The sequence below is a fragment of the Typopeltis vanoorti genome, chromosome 3 (genome assembly GCF_054136105.1).
Source record: "Typopeltis vanoorti isolate ZY-2024b chromosome 3, IOZ_Tvanoo_1.0, whole genome shotgun sequence".
Taxonomy (NCBI): domain Eukaryota; kingdom Metazoa; phylum Arthropoda; class Arachnida; order Uropygi; family Thelyphonidae; genus Typopeltis; species Typopeltis vanoorti.
Genome location: NC_143551.1, coordinates 24,580,870 through 24,601,317, shown reverse-complemented (window position 1 = coordinate 24,601,317; position 20,448 = coordinate 24,580,870). Strand labels below are relative to the sequence as shown.

At 35.4% G+C, this 20,448-nt stretch overlaps 1 protein-coding gene across 1 annotated transcript in view; it reads right to left on the bottom strand.

Moving 5' to 3' along the window:
* Window positions 1-20,448, bottom strand: part of Polr3A (RNA polymerase III subunit A) — a 427,591-nt gene that overhangs the window by 146,830 nt on the left and 260,313 nt on the right. Inside the window, exons 22-25 of the mRNA XM_090415517.1 lie at window positions 18,652-18,763; window positions 11,938-12,051; window positions 6,392-6,487; window positions 1,901-1,962 (exon numbers count right to left, since the gene is read on the bottom strand). Coding sequence (XP_090271643.1) covers window positions 1,901-1,962; window positions 6,392-6,487; window positions 11,938-12,051; window positions 18,652-18,763 — 384 coding nt within the window. The remainder of the gene's footprint in view (window positions 1-1,900; window positions 1,963-6,391; window positions 6,488-11,937; window positions 12,052-18,651; window positions 18,764-20,448) is intronic.

Sequence of the window (20,448 nt, the reverse complement as noted above, 5' to 3'; positions counted from 1 at the left end):
CCAAAACAGATTTCCTGCTCTTAACAGAAATCCAAATTACAGCTACATCAACCACAGTTCACTATCAATGCCCAAATTATATTCTACATGATTCATTTCGCCACAAGGGTGCCACCTGCCTTCGTGTGATCTGACAGTACCTACCAGAGAATGCCAAATTTAGAACCTCAATGCTTCTGACCTCCTCTGGTACAACGTTTCCTTGCCTCACTTAGCAACATTTCATCTGCTACATTTACCAATTACCAAACTCCAAAAACTACTCAGGCCTCTTCATCTGCCTCTCCATGATGCTCGACATCTTCATCAGAGCTAACACTTGTCCTCAATTGTCTCTGTTCAATCTTCTGTACTCAGCTAGCACACGGAAGCAAGTATATATATCCAAACCTATTCCAAAAACACAAAGATAAAAGCCTACTATCCAACTATTTACCAACTGTCATCACCTCATTCCTCTCTAAAACAATCAAGAAAGTGATCAGCAGTCGACTTCTTCACTACATAGAAGCTCATCAGTTAATCAGTGACCACCAGTATGGAATCTGCCAATCCAGATCTACAGCTGTTCTCAGCCTACATTATCCACCAATGGACACTTGCCATGGAAATGCTCAGAGAAACACATGCTGCAGGGATAATCATATGACTCCAAATATCCTATGTATTTGACAAAAAAATTCCGTGGGGGGGGGGGGTGAATCAGATATACAAACAATGCAGACCAGTGCTGCTGCAGGAATGTGAGCCAAATCTAGTAAATGAACCTGAAGCAAACATAAACCACAAGTATTAAAAGATACACTCCTACAATCAGAAACACGAGAAACATATTACACTATCCTATGAAGATTAACTGCCGATACCTAACTGCAATACAGAAAATTGTATTGCAGTTAGGCATCGGATTTCACAAGATTTCAGTAGATGTCACCCTGCTATTTGTAGAGATAGTAGGCATACAGATTTCCAAGATCTTGAATTATGATATTAAAGTGCTATTCAAACCTGTGAATCAATAAAAACAACTCATCAAATATCTTGAACTTTTACATTCTTGGGACAGTCATCCCAAAGTATATGAGATAACTTGTCAGTGCCACACTACGCATTTTAGTGTGTAGTGCGTACTGACAAAAAAAAAGCACATTTATATTGTAGGACTTAAAAAATATAATTTTAAAAAAAATTTAAAAAAATAAAAAAAATCAGCACTTGATTCTACTGGATGCAAAAAAAAAGTTGGGTTTTGGTCAGTGTCTGAACAAGACACTGTTCACTGTCTTGCATAGCAAATCACCACATGATGCTTGAAAGACAATCATGGGTCAAATGTAACTAGCTTTTAAAACATCAAGTCTTCATTTAAAAAGACTTATTCATATATATATATATATATCAGTTCACTATTTTATTTTGAAATTTACATATTTTTTTTAAATTTTTGCTTATTTAATTAATATCTTTTGATTTCTAGCATCTCTCTTAGACAAAAGAATTCAACTACTGAAATGTAGTAAAATAATAATAATAAAAAAAAAAAGATTATAGCTAGATGCATGAAATCCTTTATAACAATACATTCTCTCATAAACGCCAACTAAAATCTAAAGCAAAACAAATGTCATGTTATTTATTATGAAGTAACAGTATTGGTTATGTAGAATAACATTACCTGGTAAACTTGTGGAGGATTAATACAGATTGCATTTTACGTGCATACACACACGCATATAAACAAGCATTTCTTTTCAATGAAACAACTGGTCTCTCATTAAATTATAATCATTATACTAGCAACAGGGAATGCATCTATAAAAACTTAAATGTTAAAAAGTAATTAGATTAAATCATTACTTTTGTTTGTCATATAATACATTGAAAACAATCACAAACTTACCTTAACCAAACGCCTTTGCATATATCCTGTATCAGCTGTTTTCACAGCAGTATCCACCAACCCTGAAATCATAATAGAGAACACTGTTAAAAAGGTAAAATATGAGTTTACAAGTATTGCCTCATATTATCCATTTGTTTTCTAAGACTTCCTGCATCTTGAAGTGAAGCTAAACAGTTCTGCCACTACAGATCTCTGAATTATATTAGTGAAAATAGTTCAGTGAGGAAACAATGTCAGTATGGATAAAAGGCATGCAATGATTTGTTTCTGAGTGTAAAAAACATTCCATTGAACTTGAAAGCAAGAAAGAGGGTGGGGGGGGGAGTTTATATAATATCTTTGGGGTTTGCCAGCATACAGAGTTCAAGATAATATCTTCAGTTATCTTAAAATACACATTTTGTTTGGGATATGAATGATATAATGTGTTAAAATTCTTATACCCATTGGCACAACTATTTATGCTGAATGCTCTGCTGGAAGACTATAAAAACTAAAGGGAATGATTTGAGGAGTTAATCAGACATTTGGAAGAAAAGCAATAGTTTTTCTTCCAAATGTTCAATTTCACATAATTGCACAAATAACTACAGAGATTTGTAGTCTTAGTTTCAAGTTTCAATGACTAAGGCTACCTACCATTCTGGAAAGGATGGAAAGAACCGAATGTTCTTTCAATAATACAATAATAATGCAAAAATAATGTATAATAAATACATCACCAAAAAAAAGTCAGTACAAAGAGTACTAAACTGACACAGTAACTTCCTATGTTTATCTAGGGCAAAAAAAATCATAGTAGGAGGAGGCTCTGAAGAAGAAATTATACATAGAATTCAACTTAGATAGATAACCTTTGGAGAACACCATGAAGAAATCAAAGGAAACATCCCAATCTGCCTTAAGAGAAAAACATTTAACAGTTGTATACTTCTGGTAATGACATGAACTTTGATTAAAAAGTTGTGCAACAAGTTGAGAACTGCCAAGAGAAAAATGGAAAGATCCCTATTTAGTATTACCATTTTTGTATTGGTAATACTAAATAGGAAAGATCCCTATTTAGTATTACCAATAGAGAAGCTATTCAAAACGCTACAGTTGTATGATGTCAGTGGATCATTGTATCAAGCAATACTTAGTCTTTATTTGAGTTGTAAGTCAGCAGTTAGAATAGAAGGAAGTACAGGGAGATAATTTATTGTTAAATCTGGTGTCAGACAAGGATGTACATTATGCCCTCTCTTATTCATTATCTATATGGATCACATTATGAAGGAAAGTGGTATTAAACATGATATCAGAATTGGAGATGTTAATGTCAGCTCTTTGCTTTATGCAGACGATGTTATACTTTTAATTAATGCTAGAAGTCTGCAAGATTCCCTGACTAAACTGAATAACTATTGTGATAGATATGGTATGAAGGTCAGCAATAACAAGACAAAAATAATGAAAATAGGCAAAAGCATTGAAAATATCAGCTGCATTATGAACGAAGAACCTATAGAGCAAGTAAAACATTTCAGGTACTTAGGCACAATTTTTAGTGAAGATGGTAAATTAAATATAAAAATAGACAACAGAATCAACAAAGCTGGTATGGTAGGAAGTCAAATGAATAAATTTATATGGAATAAGAGAGAAATTAGTCAAAACACTAAATTAGCTGTATACTAGACAGTGTTCATACCAATTTTAACTTATGGATCTGAGAGCTGGATCAGAAGTAAAACACTTGAACAAAGACTAGAGACCGCAGATATGAGAGTCCTGAGAAAGATTAGGGGGGGGCATGAACAGATGGCATCAATGGCAATATCATATTAAAAACAAGGATATTAGGAAAGAACTTGACATTGTCAGCATCCAGGAATGCGTTAACAGAGCTAATCTCAAGTGGTATGGTCACTTAAACAGAATGGGCGATGAAAGATTAGCCTTTTTCCTGCCAACCTGGCAGAGAAAACTTGTTTTCTCTGCCAATTAGACAGGAAAAAGAACCAGAGGAAGACCAAGATATAGGTGGATTGATATAGTGAAAAGTGCCTTAGAAGATAGATATATAAATATAAGATCTGACAATGTTGTAGCTTTGACAGGTAACAGATTGATTTGGCAGAAAATTGTAGATAGGAAGCTAGTAATGATGTAAATTTTTCATGTAGTACTATCATATCTTGTACACCCCTTGAGGATAAATGTCAGGAATTTGATGATGATGATGGAAAAAAAAAAAGTTATTTTCTTTTTATCATCCTTCACAGAGCATATATATGTAAACAACCCAGATACAGAGGTCAGATTTTTTTTAATACAGAAAATGTGCCAAAGAGGGATACAAACTTTCTCCTTACAGCTTGCATTAAAAAGAAATAATAAATGTAGAATAATAGGAAAGATATACTTCTATTTGGGTTTGTAGGTCAGATTTATTACAACTAAGTTATACCAACTAGTTTCGCCAAATATAGCTGTTGGCTTCGTCAGGGTAAAGATCTACTTAAACTCTAAAACTATTACACTAAAACTGTAAAAGAACTAAATATAATTGCATTTTTACAAAAAACAGAAGAACATGTACATCACATGCATAGAGCATATATGATTTCACTTGTTGTTATGTAGGAACATTCTATAATTTGTAGCAAAATTCAATTCTGGAAAGTTCAAAGATCTAATGAGGGTCTTCCAGATCTCAGGCAGAATTAATCCTTGGTTTCTATTTAGATTTTGTTTTGAACGAATAACTGTTGTGGCTTCTTTTGTTTCTGCTCCCGAATGATAAAAGAAGCCACAACAGTTATTCATTCAAAACAAACCCTAAATAGAAACCAAGGATTAATTCTGCCTGAGATCTGGAAGACCCTCATTAGATCTTTGAACTTTCCAGAATTGAAATTTGCTACAAATTATAGAATGTTCCTACATAACAACAAGTGAAATCATACATGCTCTATGCATGTGATGTACGCGTTCTTCTGTTTTTTGTAAAAATGCAATTATATTTGGTTCTTTTACAGTTTTAGCGTAACAGTTTTAATGTTTAAGTGGTTTTACATCTATATATCTTTACCCTGACGAAGCCAACAGCTGTAGTTGTCAAGACTATTTGGTATAACTTAGTTGTAATAAATCTGACCTACAAACCCAAATAGAAGTATATCTTTTCTATAGTTCTTTTGATCAAAAATACGTTTCATCATTAAAAAAATGTAGAATAAATTAAGTTTTGTAAGAATTTGCTTCAAGTGGTGCTTCTTAGAAATCAGAAAATACTGCAGATAAATTTTTGAACACTACTGTGGAGTTTTAAAATATTTAGAGATTCTAAAATAATAATGCCATAATGTCATAAAAATATCAGCAATTCTGATCAAGAACTCCTACATAGTAAATATAACAACCACTAAACTTAGTATCTTCATAGCATAATAACAAAAATTCCAGTGGACTCGCCAATGCCATCACCTGGAAAGGATTCAACGCTAAACTGTTCGTGTCTGAACTACCAAAGTGGCCATATAGTCTTCTCTTAACATTACATTTGGTGAAGCACCCACTCTCAGATCTCCAAACAAAATTCTTAGGTATATTGCATAATAATAATAAAAACAAGCACCTCTATATGTGGTACAATTTCCTCATATCATAACATAAAGCCAAATCAGTATTTGGTATCATATGTTATGATATATAACAGGGGTAGCCAACTACGCATCCTTTGGGAGCTAAAATAATTCCGGTAAGACTTAGAAGATCCACAACCTTTGACCAATGCAATGGTATGGGAGAAATTGAGTGTGCGTATGGCGAGGTTGTAACAAGCATGTAAGAACTGCTTTGACTAATTACACACCTAATTTTAAGGAGCTTACTAAGAAAATGGATACAAGGACGGCCTCTACTGGTAAATAAGTAACTAAAATTATTGTGTTTCGGCTTTAAAATTATTCTAATTGTTCAAAGTAAACATCATTTAACATGTTTTGAATTAAACTTTTTTATTGCAGTAATGTTTATTAACCCTGTTTCTCTCTCTCTTCTCTCTTTTTTGTTGTCTCCTCTTCTCTTTTTGTTTATTTTTTCCTGGTAGATTGCGAACAGCTGATGGTTGCATGGACATGAGTCGCATGCGACTCACGAGCCACATTGTGGCCACCCAATATATAATCTTACATATGATGACAAATACTGAGGGATCTTCTGCAGCATAGACTACAATCAAAGTCAAACAGATTTAATCTGAGCAATAAGGCCTCGTGATTTTATAGATTGCAATATAGTACTTTCTATCTAAAGACATTCATCAAGTTATGAAGATGAATATATTCTTATAACTGCACTCTTAGGGGAAGTGTGAACACCTTTTTCCCAAAACTCACTCCCAAACCTTTCACCATAAAAATTCCTTTCCATATAGGTTTACTACAGCATCTATCTAATATATATTTACATATATAAGAATCTAGTCTTTTAATAACTTACCTTCTCTCCCTCCCATTGTATGGAAGAAGAATTCAGATGGTGTAAGACCAGAATAGAAGCTGTTTCCTACAAATCCTTTAGCATCAGGAGTTTTGGCTAGAAGTAATATTTTACAATATTGTAAAAACATAGATAAGACAGAGATTTATGTTAAAGTTAAATACATTATGCAGAAATAAGAATGAAAACAGCACTATATTTCATTGAAACTAAACCACACACCTCTCAATATCACATGGACTCACCTTTTGCACAGACCATACTTTTCACATTCTTCTGGACATATCACTCCTCACACCACATACCAATAATATTCACATTATAACATGGGGTTGTGTAAGGATTAAAGCCAAATAACTGGCCAAAGACCTCTGCCATATCACCTTCAGGGAATGTGGAGAACCAACTGGGGCCTCTAACTTAAGGTTCAACTTTCACATGGTGTGCCTCAATAGTAGGTAACCACTGGGAACTGAACAAATGAAGATGGGCTAGCAATTGAGGACTTAGTCGACCAAGTTCAAGATGGTTTGTGATTTAAGCTAAATTCTATGGGCTTAAACCATGAATATATGATGAGATTCCATGCCAGCTGGTTTTCATCATGAAACCTGGACAAACAGTTAACAGTCAGATGCTGTAACAAACTCAAACATCTAGAAAAACAACAATAAACCCAATGTCAGAAGAAATAAAAACAGGAACCATCAATATCATCACTATCATCATCAAATTCTTGATATATAACCTCAGGGGGGTGTACAGGATATGATAGTATTACATGAAAAATTTACATCATTACTAACTTCCTATCTACAATTTTCCTCAAAATCAGTCTGTTAAATGTCAAGACTCCAATATTATCAGGTCTTATATTTCTGCCTTCTAAGGTATTTTTTACTGTATCAATCCACCTATATCTTGGTCTTCCTCTCTTCCTCTGGGTCGTTTTCCTGCCAACCTGGCAGAGCACACTTGTTTTTGCTAATCTTTCCTGTCCCATTCTGCTTAAGTGACCATACCACTTGAGATTAGCTCTGCTAATGCATTCCTGGATGCTGACAATGTCAACTTCTTTCCTAATATCCTCGTTTTTAATATGATATTGCCATTGATGCCATCTGTTCATGCCCTAATCTTTCTCAGGACTCTCATATCTGCGGTCTCTAAACTTTGGTCAAGTGTTTTACTTCTAACCCAGCTCTCAGATCCATAAGTTAAAACTGGTTTGAACACAGTCTTGTATACAGCTATCCATATTTATGAATTTAGGGACACAAAACACACATGTTGAAAAGATTATTTTACTAATTATTAATAAAATAACAACTTGACTTTTCGACCCCTGTATTGAGGTCATCATCAGAAGGATACATGTGTATAGGAACCAAGCTACGTGCTGTTGCACTCTATAAAAGTAAATTCAATCTACGTTGTTAACTAATCTTTTTCTTAGCGTGACCTCTAGTGATAAAAAATAAATAAATAACAACTACAATAAACTCCTCACGTACTAAGATTCTTCTGGAATTGTATAGTTCATACTGTTATATTATGATTATCTTCTGGATTTGTACAGTTCAGGTTGCTATTGAATGTTCATGAAAAAAAAAAAAAAAACTTCACCAAGTCTTCTTTGTATTGAGATTTTTCTTTGTGGTTGCTATGAAGGTTGCAGATGGGTCCTCCACATTCTTGGAATGGTTAGATCATCATTTTTATTCAGATTCGGATTATGTTTGAGCATTTCACATGCTTCTTTGAATTTCCAATTGAACCAGGTTTTGGTGCGGTGTAGGAACTTGGTACCTTTCCAATCAATTCTGTGGTATGTTTGGAGTGCATGGTCAGAAAGGCCGGTTTTTCCAAAATGGAGGTATTTAATGTGTCGTTTATGTTCATCCTTACTGATTGGGATGGTTCGCCCTGTTTCCCCTATGTATGGTATGTTACGTGTGCATTGTATCTTGTAAACCCCTGGGTGGGGTAGGTATGGCAGAGGATCCTTGGAAGAACTGAGTAGGTGTCTTAATTTTGTCGGGGGTTTAAAGGTGGTTTTGATGTTGTATTTGTGTAGTGTTCTGTCTATTTTTTCGGTCTATTTTAAAAGAAAGAGTTGTATACAGCTAATTTAGAATTTTGGCTAATTTCTCTCTTATTCCATATAACTTTATGGACTTCCAGCCATACCATCTTTGTTGATTCTGTTGTCTATTTCCATATTTAACTTACCATCTTCACTAAGAATCATGCCTAAGTAGCTGAAATGTTTTACTTGTTCTATAAGTTCTCCATTTACAATGCAGTTGATATTTTCAATGTTTCTGCTTATTTTCATTGTCTTTGTCTTTTTAATGCTGACCTTCATACCATATCTATTACAACAGTTATTCAATTTAGTCAGGGAATCTTGCAGACTTGTAGCAGATTTATTTAGAAGTATAACACCATCTGCATAAAGCAAAGAGCTAAGATTAACACCTCCGATTTTAATATCAGGTTTAATACTACTTTCCTTCATAATGTGATCTATGAAAATAATGAATAACAGAGGGGATGATGTACATCCTTGTCTGACACCAGATTTAACATTAAACCATCTTCCTGTACTTCCTTCAATTCTAACTGCTGACTTACAACTCAAATAAAGACTAAGTATTGCTTGATATAATGCCCCATTAACACCATATAACTGTACCGTTTGGAATAGCTTCTCTCTTGGCACATTGTCATATGCCTTTTCCAGATCTACAAAACTTAAATACAGATCTTTGTTGTATTCCCATGATTTCTCGACCATCTGTCGTAAAGTCAAAATCTGATCCTGACAACCTCTATTTCTTCTGTTGTTCTTCACCTAGCTTCTCTTCCACAATCCTTCTCAACCGTTTCTCAAGTATACTTACATATATCTTACCAGGAACACTCAGTAATGAAATGCCTCTGTAATTCTCACATTCAGTTTTTTTTTTCTTTTTATATATGGGTACAATCAGAGCTTTACTGCAATCACATGGAATTCGTCTCTCTGTCCAGGCCTTCTGAACTATGCAGCCACTGTATGACTTTTATACATCCATACTTGAGCATTTCTGGTCGGATATCGTCTGCTCGTGCTGCCTTTCCACATTTCAGGTTTTTGATGGCTTTTTCTACTTCATGTATAGATATGTATTCCTAACTACATGCCTTCTCAGTGTTTTTTACCACTGTGCCCATTACAACTGTATTATTTCACTTACTCACTGTTGCGTATACATGCTGCATTGTGCTCTAATTATGCTGATTTGAAATTCAGCAAAATATAAGCAAGTTAATAAAACATCTTTTTATAAAATATTTCATTTGGTGTTGTTAATGCCATTAAAAATAAGTCATGAATAACCATAAACAGTTAAGCTCATCTGTTAGATAAATAATGCATTTTCAGACACATACCTTGGAGTATGCTCTTCATATTGAAGAATTTGCGGAGAGAAAAACACACACTGAAGTAATTACTTTACCTATACTTAAGAAAATAACACTTGATGTTTTTAACCTCTGTATCGAGTTAATCATCAGGAAAACATACGTATGCACAGGGAACAAGCTACATGACTACACAAAAGTAAGATAAATCTATATGCTTTTTTAATCATTTACCCTAGCCTGGCCTCTGGTGAAAAAATAATTATTATTATTATGTGACACCTTCAGGGAGTCCAAAGACTCATCGAAGGAGGGCACCTACTCTACAACTCTACATCTTCACCACTCAATCCATCAACTACAACGAACCGCAATTACCATCGTATCTACACAAATGCCATCTACCACCTACCACCACTAGTATTTTCACAGACAATCACAAACATCCACCCATGGCAGAATTCGAATCCACAGTCTTTTGGCTGGAGAGCAGATACACTAACCACTCAGCCAACCAGGTTGGCAATAATAATAAATAAATAAATAAATAAAGTATATACAAAAATATAAATTAATTAACAAAATAAAATAAATTGTATACATATCAGTATAATAATATACATATGATAGGGCGAAAAAACTCCAAAGAAATAAAAATAAAGTTGTGTTGCAGAACTACATTAAACACATCTTTACAGTCTTCTTATATTAAGGTTTTCTTGTGTTGGGGTTCTGCCATCATGTTCTGGATGCTATATAGGTTGCAGATTGGTCCTCCAGATTCTTGGAATTACTAAATGGACACATTATATTACTTTTGTGTAGTGTCATGCAGCTTATGTCGTGTACAGATGTATGTTTTTGTGTCAATAAATTTTTCACTATGAATGCTATAAATGCACCGTATAATCTTTAAAGAAAGAACTTCATGTTCTTGTTTTGCTAACTTCAAGGTTTACTTGGAACATAAACTGAGATAATTCATTGTTAATAAGTACAGTGATAAAACCAAAATATAAAAGAATAAATTACAATGGAATTAAAACCAAACTGTAAAATAAAAACTAAAAGTGATCATCATCATCATCATCATTTTTATTTTATTTATTCATTCTTTCTTGGAGGTTTCATTATGTAACCATATCATTTATTCCTTCCTGGTTTTAAATTTGCTATGTATTTTTAATTTTCACTTTTAATTTTTATTTGACAGTTTAGTTTTAATTATCTTGTAATTCTGTTATGGTTGTTTGGTTTTATGACCCTATACTTATCAACGATGTATTATGTAAGTTTATGTTCTAAGTAAGTTTTCAAGTTAACAACATAAGAACATGAAGTATTCCAGCCCTACCCCAAGGTATGTAGGAGTCTGAATATGCATTCTTTATTTCATAATATTTTTTTTTTTCATTAAAATCACAAGAAAAGCTAGTGAATTGAAAATGCAGGGGTGCTCCTTAAGAAAATAAGCATTGCTATGTTGTATTGGTAATGAGTAATGTTTACCAACAAATTTAAATTTAACATGAGTATATTTCTTGTTTGGTTAAAATGAAGAACATAGAACAAATTATAAAACATACTCAAAAAAATGTTTCACAATCCCAAACAGAGAATGAGTAGAAATTTTGTGGATAGATGCATTTGAATTGCATGCAAAATTCTCCTCATATCCTCACATTTGTATATATAGTACTGCTAGAGAGATGTTCTCAAAGAGCTGGTCTGACTGAAGTATACCTGAAAGAATAAAGAAAAAGCTATGGATTGGCCTACATATCTATGAATTATCATGTGGTGTTTATGCCGAGAAAGCAGCCCTTTGTATCTACTAATCTGATAAATCCACTTACCAAGAACAATGATACCACGAAGTTGCACAGCAGTTGCTACCTAGCAGACTTGTTTTTGCATTTTAGTGGTTCCATTTAAATTTTCTTAGATCCATACTTATTAAAAGTTTCACTGCTTCTGAATATTTTTATATGTCTTCAAATTATCTGCATTTCAGCATGGTCTTTACATTTTTAAAAATGATGTGAATAGGTCTGTAATCTGTGTGTGCATGTGTGTGTTTAAGAAACAGCAATTGAGAATTTTATTGAATAATTTTCATTTCTAACTTAACTTACAGTATCTTGGAAAATGGGGCAAAGAACGTTCATCAAATCCATTTGGGACTCTTTGTCCACTAATGGCCTGCTGACCCACACATGCAATCATCTGTGATATGTTGATATTGGAACCTGAAAGGATTCCACACAGAAAATCATTAAATGAATGTAACTGGAAAAAAATAATCAGAATTTTAAAATGTTCAACTGAGCAAACTAATTTTAAATCATCTGATACTCCCTTTTCTTGTGCAAAATAGCAGACCATACTTTTTAATTTATAACTGTTTAGTCACCTTTGGCACAAAATTATACTTGCTTATGCATTAATTCCACAGAATACAGAGGATATTAAAATAGGCAGCGTCATCATATTCAACAAAACTGAAAGCTTGATTGAATAAAATCTTGTTATTCTTGTCTTATGGAACACCAGGAAATTAATATACAATAATCTACCATTTATCTGGTCTTCAAAACAACAACAACCCTTCAATTAACCAACCCTTGCATGCCAACTGACTTCTCTCTAGAGTACTAGGTAATAGTACTTCTGAACTTACTGTTCTGATAATTGAAGGGTTGCATAAACAGTGGAATTAAAATAACTTCCTATGTTGACCTAACACAAAAGATCACATTAGAAGAAAGCTGTGAGAATGAAAGTTAGATGAAGAATTCCACTTTACACAGGCTTTGGAAACCACCATGAAACATTCAAAGGGGACATCCTGATCTGTTTTAAAAGTAAAATATTTGACAGTTGAATCTTCCAATTATGATATACAGTAGTGAAACATGGACTTTGACTAAACAGAAATTGAGAGGACTACCCAAAGGAAAATGGAAAGGTATTACCATTCAAGATTGGAAAGCACAATACTTGGATTAGTGCTAAGATCAGAGTTGGAGACATAACAGGTATCAGAAGATCCAAATGACAGTGGGCAGTTTCTATACTGCAAGAAGTAACACCCAAAAATAGACAAAGATATCTGAATAGCTCCCAAGAGAGAGGACTGTACAAAAAGACTTTAGTAAGATTAGATTAAAGATATGGATAGAACTCAGTGCCAAGAAAAGCTCAAGACATAATGAAAGATTTTGGAGGGGAGGAGATTCATTCATCAGTAGAGAGAAAATGACTGATGATTTTCGCTTAAATCATCATAAAATTACATAAGTTTGTTTGGAAACCTGCATTGCTTGGCAATAATAATAATAAAAAAATTACATCAGAATCACACTCATTTGATCAGAACCATATACTGTATATAACATCTAACACACAACAAAAATGTACTCCTAGTTATGGAAGACGTTAAGGTTGGACATCGCACAGGAGACATCAGAAATTATAGGAAGGTTTGAAACAGATACAGGAAATGAAAGAGGAGAATATTTGGTTGTATTCTGTAAACATAATAATTTAATGATCTCTAAACCCATCTTTTACGTAAACTGCATAAATATACTTGGGCTGCATTTAATACATATATGAAAAACTTTGGAGATTATATATGAAAAAATAAGAAATGACTAACAAATTAGACAATTATCACAAATTTGATTAGTATTTAGACAATTATCACAAATTTGATTCATATTTGATTAGTTTTAAATCTTGAGACTACTAAGTCTCAAGATTTAAAACTAATCAAATATGAATATAGTATATATTCTGCTTGGAAAGAAGTTAACAAACATCCCCATGGCAAGGTGAATCATGCAATATAATGAGTCATGGATTTGTAGCAAATATGAATTGGAGGAATATGATGTTTAAGTCAGTACAAATGTGTCCAAGTGAAATGGTTACAAAAAAGGAACTGATGGAGTTTGAAAGAGGCACTGTGTTAGGATGGATGCCATGTCGCAGGTATATCTGTTCAGCAAATTCTTGACAAATTGGACCATCCCAGGTAAATAATCATGATACCATACGGAAATGGAAGTGCAGGGAGTCAAGTGAAAGTGTTACCCACACACTCACCCAATTTGAGCGTAGGGTGCTATGAAGGATAATATGTAAAAACTGTCATTCGTCGGCTGTAATGTTCCAGTCAATGCCCAGAATTCTGTATTCAACATGTCAGCCAACAAATGGCAGTTTTTACATATTATCTTTCATAGCACCCTATAGTCGCATTTGGTGAGTATGATGGGTTGTCCACTGCAGGTAGCATTTTCACCATTGAAGATGATGCTGCACAAAAAACATTTATAATCGAGGGTCAGAACATGAGTTTCTATGGTAGGATTGCAATATGTAAGCCCCACATTACCCAAACCAACATGCAGCATCATCTTCAGTAGTGCAAAGAGCATGTATAGTAGGATGCAAAAGCTTGGAAAGCTGTATTCTGGAGCAATGAATCACACTACACCCTCTACCAAGCAGATGGACCGATGTGGGTGTTGCAGATGCCCAGTGAACATCTTTTACCTGATGTGTAACCCCAACTATGAAATTTGGAGATGGCAGTGTATGGTCCTGTTTTTCTTGGGCTGACCTTGGATCTCTGTGATGCCATGAACATTGGACTCTGAGAGGGTATCTGAACATTCTAGATAATGCAATTTTCCTACTTTGGGGTGTTTCTATGAAAAGCTATGATAGGATGGATGCTATGTTACAGGCCTATCTGATTGGCAAATTGTTGACAAATTGGGCTATCCCAGGTCAACAATCAGTGATACCATACTGAGATGGAAAAAGTGAGGTAGTCAACTGCAAGTGTGACCTACAGTGGACAGTGCACCACACTCACTAAATATGACCATAAGGTGTTACAAAAGATAATGTAAAAAATCATTAATCAGCTGCTATGTTGAATGCAGAATTCTGGACATCGACTGGAACATGAATCTGCACCAAAACATTCAGAACCAAGGTTCACAGCATGTGTTTCCATAATAGGACAGCAATATGCAAGTCACATTACCTGAATGAACATGCAGTGTTGTCTTCAGTAGTGCAAAGAGCATGTACAGTGGGATGGGGAAGAGTGGAAAGCTGTGTTGTGGAGCAACGACTCACACTACACTCTTTACTGAGCAGATGGATGGGTGTGGGTGGCAGATGTCTGGTGAATGTCTCTTACCAGAGTGTGTAACCCCAACTATGAAATTCAGAGATGGCAGAGTGATGGCATAGTTCTTTTTAACTGATCCCATAGATGAGTGGGATACTATAAGCGCATGAGTGCCATGCACATGAGGACTGAGATAGAAGTTTATTTTGGGAATACTTCATGAGGAAGGCTGTTCCAGAGGACAGAGGTAGACAAAAGAATAAAAGATGAAGAGGAGCAGTAGATTCTGTGTGTTTGCAGTTGAACAGTAAAGAGGTGTTGGGCAGCTGCTGATCTTGTATTAACAGGTGCAACTGAAAGTGAAGGAATGATAATTGCCAATTCACTGGAGCAGTAACCATGTGGAAGTACCTGTAGAATAGAACAGACCTCTATCTCACAGATACTGTGCTGAAACACAGTATCTGTGAGATAGAGGTCGAAGTGAATCTCTGTGAGAAGGGATCATCAATGAGCCTAACTGCTCACATCTGGACAGCATCAAGGATTTTAAGGAAAGTTTTAAGTACACCATCCAAACAAGTGAGCAGTATTCTAAGCACAGGCAGATTTGGTATGTGTATATTTTTGGCCTCAGACCTGTTTGTAGTGCCATGGACACTGAACTGCAAGAGGTATCTGAACATGTTGGATAATGCAATGCTTCCTATTTTGTGGCTGTTCTATGAAACTGACTATCTCTTTCAGCAATACAATGTGCTGTATCATAAGACTGCTGCAGTAACGAGGTGGTTTGTGGACAGGAACCTACACCACAATTGACTGGCCCCAACAGAGCCCTGATCTCAACCGTATTGAACATCTGTGAGGTGAACTGGAGCCTGGGTGAGTTCAAGGATGTCCACGCCACAACAGCCCAGGACCTCATTACATGCCTACAGGAAAAAAAGTTCCAAAATTCCCATTGTTCAGTATCATACACTTGTAGAAAGTATGCCCTGTAGGATTGCTGCAGTCATCGCAGCGAAAGGAGGCCCTGCATCTTATTAATGTGCCATGGCTGTTTGCTCCTCAAACTATGGTGTCAGTTGACTTCTTTCCAAGCAGTGTAAAAGAGATAAACAAATCACTTGAGTACTAGTTGGCAAGGCAGTTAGCATATCTTCTCTCCAACCAGCAGGCTGCAGGTTCAAATCCTGCCATGAGCACAGATGGTTGTGACTGCCTTTAGATGGGAGATGAATTTCATTGCCTAGTGTGAGATCGGCATCCACATTGGAGGCCTCAAGTAGCTTAAGTTTCCTGTTTGCTCTCTAGAGCAGGGTTTCCAGCTCATGTAAAAAATAAATAAAAATACAAAAAAATATATAAAATGAATAAAAAAAATCCTTAGCTCACCTATGCTACTAATGCACTATATGCTTACAACCTTTGCAGATGTGACATGCTTTATTATTATTATATGGGCACCTCCATGGAGTCTGAAGACTCATTGTGGGAGACCCAAACCATCAACACAATATCTAGTGTACCTCTCCTTGAAACCATTAACAGACCAAGCACTCACAACTAACCCATTCCATTCATTCAGCACTCTCCAAGTGAAAAATCCAGTCCTCACACCCTTGCTAACCACACTCTTACCAAACTTCCAGGAATGACCTCTTGTTCTGCGACCTTTAGCCAAGTGCTGAAACATTACCTCTATATCAATGCTATAAAAGCCATTAAGTAATTAAAAAGTTTTTATCATATCCCTCATCTTTTTCACCTATCAACCAACTTTTGCAATCCACAAACATTCAATCTATCCTCACAGAAAGCATTCCACAGACCACTTACCATCTTGGTCACTTGCCTCTGGATCATTCCCTCAATCACTTACTCATCACCAAGAAGCCCAGGTGATCACAGCAATCCAGATGTGATTGTATCAAGCCTGTATAAAAAAGAAGGATAATGCTCTCATCTCTGCTTGTTAGTATGATATTCAATAACCAAGTAATCCTGTGAGCTATCCTGATACTTTAGTAATATGTCCACTAAACTTCAGCTCTCTATCTACTACTACAATCCCCCAAATCACTGGCTTCGTAAATTTCCTGGAGTTCGGTTCCCTCAATGTGGTACACAGCTTGTATTGTATCTTAAAATGCATAACTTTACACCTTTCCACATTAAATTGACACCCATTATATTTTGCCTATACTGTCGGCCTACTTAAATAATCCTGCAAGCTCTCTGCATCAACTCATTAACTATTACTCTACTAAACTTTGCATCATCAACAAACAACTGAATATCTAAAATTATTTCTTATATCTATGTACAAATTAAACAACAGTGGTCCAACCACAGACCCGTGGCACACTACCAGACACTTGCCTTCTCCTGGATTCTGCTCCTTCATATGCTACTTTTTGGTATCTGTCCATCAGCCACTCTTTTATCCATATTCCAGTTTCCTATCCATCCCTCATTTGTTGCGGTTTGCATAACAGAGTTCCATGTGATATCCCGTCAAACACCTTTGCTAAATCCAGCAGTATCATCTTATAGCCATTCACTTTATCCAACTTAGTTGTCACTCTATTGTGAAAAATTAGCAGCTTGCTAAGGCATGACTGACCCTTCACAAAGCCATGCTGCCCCCTCATAGTATCATGTTATTATCGAAAATTCTCTTTATGACCAATTTTTCCAGTACTTTGACCGCCACTCCTGAGATACTAACTGGTCTTTAATTTGCTACCACAGACTTAGATCCTCCTTTATGCTAAGGAATTATTTTGCCCTCCATCCACTCTCATGGGACTTTGCCAGAGCTGAGACTTAAATAGCCTAGTCAAAGGCATTACCAGTTCCCCTGCACATTCTCATAAAATGCGAGCCAATATCCCAAATGTCACAGCTATATTTGCATTCAGATTCTGCAATATACTAAGTACCTCCAATTCTTCAACCTCTGTTCTCACATCAGTCCCTGTCACCTCTGTCAATTTAGAATATCTTCTGAATGATATACCCTTACAAACTGATCACTCAGCTCAACAAATTCATTTGCCTCCATTACCTCTCTATCATCTGCACTCCTTAAAGTTTTTCTTTGCTAGTCATTCTTCCTCCTACTTGCCACATAAAGAAAAAACCTCTTTAGGATTTCCTTACACATGCTTGGTTAATTTCCTCTTATAATCTGATTTTCCTTTCTTTACCATGCTGGTTACCTTTCTTGCCTGATCCCTGTACTGTTCATGAGTTGGCTGGTCACCTCTGTCCTTATGTACGGTCCATAACATTTTCCTTGTTTGCAGCTCATGCTTAATTATGCTACTCATCTAACTCCTACTCAATTTTCCCTCCTGACCTTGGGTATAAAGTGATATTGCTTCTTCCAGATACCAGCTGACTATTCTCCATGTGGTGTGAACATCCTTCCCTTGCAGATCTTCATGCTATTTTACGTAATTAACTAGTTATTCCTATAACATTATTTAAATTCTGTAATTACCTGTGATTTTTAACATCTTTATTGGTATTTTCTCATGAAGAAGCATATACCAAATGAAAACTGGTAGAGTTAAACATTACTGAAGAGATGTCTAGTTTAATTAAATCTGCAATACTAATACCAGCAATCTTTTGACATGAAACAAAATCAAAGCAACCAAAGTGATAAATACATCCATTTTCTTACCTTTTGAACCACAGACGGCCATAATCATTGGACTATTAGTCTTCGGCAATTCCTTAAGACATGCCTTGCCTGCATGATCTCGAATTACAGACAGTTCCTTCAGAATTACTGCCTTAATAAGAAATAAAAAATAGATACTGCCTAAATAAGAACAGTAATATTTTCAAAAATGCAAAAATTCAATAACGCTGGATTTAATACCTACTTGATTTATATAATTTTGCATCGCCAAACTGAAAGCTTCTGGCTCTTTATTTTAGTAAATACCTTAAGCACTGACCGAGAATTCGCTTACGAAAAATACACCTCTCCAACAATTCGAGTTCCTTAGTACTGAATGAGAGTTTTTGCTCTCTTAAGGTTTCTGCCTGGTCTCTGATGAGAACCAACCAGTTGGAAACAGCTGTCAGGTCAGTGAAACCTTATCAAAATGGACCAACAGAAGGCAAATATATGGATGCTTGGGCAAGTGATCATGTCTTCTATAAGGTCCGTGCTACGGCAACTCAGAAATGCTGGCGAGTGTATTCCTGTAAGCTCACATTCCATTAAACCTCCAACATGAATTCTTCACAGCACTTAAGCCTCAACACATGGATTCCTGTAAGCTCTCGGGTCAAATTTTGTATGGAACTTTCATATTTTCTACATTCAGCTTTGAAATAATGCTGGATTTAATATCCACTTGATTTATGTAATATTTTCATTTGGAAATGCATAATTATAACATACATAATGAAAATAAATTTTTTTTTTTTTGAATAGAGGAATATAACTCAATTAAATAACCATCACTACATAATCGTCATTCATACGAATAACAAACTTACAGGGATATCACATAGCCCTGTAAGTTTGTTAATAGCAAGATACAATTAGGTACATCAATTTTTCTATAGAATAGCATCATGCCTAGAAGGTTTTGGTTGCAACGTTTTAGAAGTCTGCTATCATGAGTAACTTTAATCGGTCAGCAATAATGACAGGCAGAACTGCTGATCCACGTAAGATGGTGGAAGATATTTAATTATCACATAATCGGTATCATGTGGTTCTAAGACAGGAGGACAACGTTAAAACAAAGCAGCTTTCAGTTCTTGTTTTGTGGCCAAGAAATGGAATGGGGGTAAAAAGATATTACTGATGATTTGCCATAACTCTCTCACTGAAAGTATTGGCGACTGGTTTTAGGTTTGCAACTGAACACCCATTGCATCCCAGGATCAAAATAGGTGGGTGATGTAATCTGCTTTTCCTTTTCCAGATTTTATTCTGGACCTCTTTGGTGGTAGTTGATCTGGTTGCAGTAGACCTATATTAGATCCAAGAATTCTTTTGCCTTTGATAACAGGCATATTATGCTTAAACATATTTGAAAGTCATATTTGTCACTGTGCGGTATTATGATTATTATGTGACACCTCCAGGGAGTCCAAAGACTCATTGAGGGAGGATGTGCCAAACGCATCGAATGATTGGACCCCTTCCAACTACCAACCGCACTCAAACTTGCTTAACTTTTTGTGTGAACCATTAGTAGTAGGTTCTACCAATCGACCAACCTTTGCTGGCACATATTTGTGAAAGATTCCCCCAAGCTTTGGTCTGAGCATTTCTGGCTCTTGTACATTCAACATTCCACTATGCTCTACATAAAGGTAGAAATAGACATGTTTTAGGCATTGCAGTTGTGCTATTATTAAAAACTCTAAAACATGGTTCACTGTGTTGTTGATAAGAGTTAAGCCTGTTCTTGTAGAATAAAATTCTCCTAAGGAGGAGGAGGCTAACCAGTCA